The sequence below is a fragment of the Geosmithia morbida genome (genome assembly GCF_012550715.1).
Source record: "Geosmithia morbida isolate 1262 chromosome Unknown scaffold_5, whole genome shotgun sequence".
In the NCBI taxonomy this organism is placed as follows: Eukaryota; Fungi; Ascomycota; class Sordariomycetes; order Hypocreales; family Bionectriaceae; genus Geosmithia; species Geosmithia morbida.
The window spans coordinates 1,114,988-1,117,661 of NW_023336192.1; the positions used below are offsets into that span (position 1 = coordinate 1,114,988).

The window sequence follows — 2,674 nt, forward strand, 5'->3', positions numbered from 1 at the left end:
CCTCCTCCTCCTCCCCCGAAAACGGCATGGCGTTTGGCTTTCCCGCAGTTGGCAGTTTCGAGTGAATATGTCGTCGGCCCGGACAACGCCGTTTCCAACCAAGGTCATGATCGTCGGTGCCACGGGGTGCCAGTACCGCCAGGTGAATAGACGATGACGGTAGGGGAGATGGGAGATGAGACACATGCAGGTTGGGTTGTCTTGTTCCGGTTCGTTCCTCCCAAGGGAAGTATCATTAGCTCTCAAGGGTATATACATACATACATATACATACACAAACACACACACATATATATATAGGAATAACAACTTCTTGCCTTCAACCCGCTGATCCTCCCCTTTTCAATTCCTTCCTGGTTCAGTTGTGAATCCCCCCACCCCAACCTCAATTGGTTACGGCTGTCTTCTCATACTTTTTTTTTGTCTCACGCTCGTCTAAATAAGCAGAGTGACGCCTTTGTTTCCTCTCTTACTACAAGATAGAGAAGAATAAACAGAGGAAGAAAGGAAGGATGCAGTTGCGGAACCGTCTTGCGAGCTTGGCGACGGCAGTGTCTGCCCTGTCGTCATCAACGCTCCCCCTCGTGGCTGCTGCGTCTGCTGCGTCGGTGTCTGTCAACGAGACGACGCCTCGACCGGACAAGGATGGCAAGTTTTGGATCTCGAGCGACGTTCTGAAGCTGGGTTTCGTCGAGTACGGAGCGTCCATCTCGGACCTGCAGATCGAGGACAAGAACGGCATCAGGCGGGACGTCGTGGCGGGCTGGGACAACGCCACCTACTACACGCTCGACTCGGTGCACCCCACGTTCGGGGCGGTGCCGGGCCGCTATGCCAACCGCATCAAGAACAGCACGTTCGAGATTGACGGACGGAGGTACAACGTGTCGGCCAACGAGAACGACGGGCGCGACACGCTGCACGGCGGCGCCGACGGGTGGAGCTGGCGCAACTTCACGGCCGTGGCCCACACGCCGTCGTCCGTCACCTTCTCCATCGTCGACCCGGACGGCAAGGAGGGCTTCCCGGGACAGGTCATCTCGTACGTGACGTACGCCGTCGACGGGCCGGACTGGTACATATCCATCGTGGCCGTGTCGACGACGGAGAAGACGCCCATCATGCTCACCAGCCACACGTACTGGAACCTGGACGGCTTCGCCAACACCGGCACCAACACGGCCCTCAACCACACGCTCCACATGCCCTACGGCCGGCGCCGCGTCGCCGTCGACGGCATCCTCATCCCCACGGGGGACATCGTCGACAACCCGGAGGGCTCCGTCAACGACTTCTGGAGCCGGCCCAAGCAGCTGGGCGCCTCCTTTGGCGACCCGGACATCCAGGGCAACTGCGGCACAGGCTGCGCCGGCTACGACAACTGCTGGACCGTCGACCGCGACGACGACGACGACGACGACGACGACGACACCCTGGGCCACGCCGACTGGCTGGCCGAGGAACCCCCGGTCGTCTCCGTACACTCCGACTTCTCCGGCATCGGCATCGACGTCTACACCGACCAGGCCGCCCTTCAGATGTACGCCTGCAACGGGATGGACGGCACCGTCGCCCTCAAGAGAGACCAGGGATTCCACGGCGACGACGCAGAGTTCCCGCGCACCATCCCCCAGTACGGCTGCCTTGTTCTCGAGGTCCAGGATTACATTGACGGCATCAACAACCCGCAGTGGGGACGTCTGGACAAGCAGATCTGGGGTCCCGACGACGGTCCTTATACCGTCCGAGCAAAGTACCACTTTACTGTTGACAAGTAAACGCTGCCCTCTCTTCCCTCTCTCTTCTTGTTCTTCTTTTTTCTCGAACATTACAATGGCAACTCTAGGTAGGATAGTAATATCTATCAGTTTCAATCAGCAATGACGTATACAAAACTTCTATTTGCAATAGAAACAAACAAAAACAACCCCCCTCCCCCCACAAAGGAAAAAGAAGCAGAAGAAGAAGAAAGAGGCACAGTGTCGCATAGACTATAGCAGTATTACTCGTAATCATGTTGTAGATAGATCATGCGCCTTGTAAGAGTAAAGAAGTGGGCAGAGGGGAGAAGGGAGAGAGAAAAAGAGAGAGAGGTTTAGTGTCCCAACATGGAAGAAAAAAAAAAGATGGTGGGGCAAGTGCCTCTTTCTCATAAATTTCACCCCACCATTCATCGACTCATCAAGATTTCATATCATCTCTATTTTTCTTCTTTTTTCCTGTCTTTTTTGTCCTTTTTTTTTCTTAAGGGAGGGGCTGAAGAAATAAGATTAAAAAAGGCGTAGTTGAGTTTCTCTGACCAAGACAGAGATGGAGGAGGACCGTGCTCAGACAGATCTGGGCATCGCCGCCGATATCGAAGAGGCTCAGAACTTGTCGCCATCAGCCAGCGAGTCACAGATAACACCGCCGCCACTTCCGGCCCAGACAGAAGAAGATCAGGCAGTCCAGCCGCCGTCGACAGCAAAGAGCCCGGGAGATGCAGTGAAGCAGCCGAAGAAGAGGTTCGTCGGGCGGAGAGCCGCTACCGAGGCAGCCGCCGCCACGGCGGCGACGGGAGATGAGTTGAGCGACAGCCGTGCCATTCAACGTAAGTAGACTTGGTGTCGTGAGACACATGCACACACACACACACACACACACACACACACATGTATATATATATATATATATA

General features: G+C 55.3%; 2 protein-coding genes across 2 annotated transcripts in view; both read left to right on the forward strand.

Moving 5' to 3' along the window:
- Positions 1–512: 512 nt before the first annotated feature.
- On the forward strand, positions 513–1,778 carry GMORB2_6336 (aldose 1-epimerase; the record flags this gene model as incomplete). The annotated part of the gene is made up of 1 exon (XM_035468306.1): positions 513–1,778. The coding sequence occupies one exon, from the start codon at positions 513–515 to the stop codon at positions 1,776–1,778; it is 1,266 nt and encodes a 421-aa protein (XP_035322287.1).
- A 532-nt stretch (positions 1,779–2,310) lies between these two features.
- Positions 2,311–2,674, forward strand: part of GMORB2_6337 (2-(3-amino-3-carboxypropyl)histidine synthase) — a gene marked incomplete at both ends in the record, with an annotated part of 1,689 nt that continues 1,325 nt past the window's right edge. Inside the window, one exon of the mRNA XM_035468307.1 lies at positions 2,311–2,590. Within this exon, the coding sequence (XP_035322288.1) occupies positions 2,311–2,590 (280 nt within the window). The remainder of the gene's footprint in view (positions 2,591–2,674) is intronic.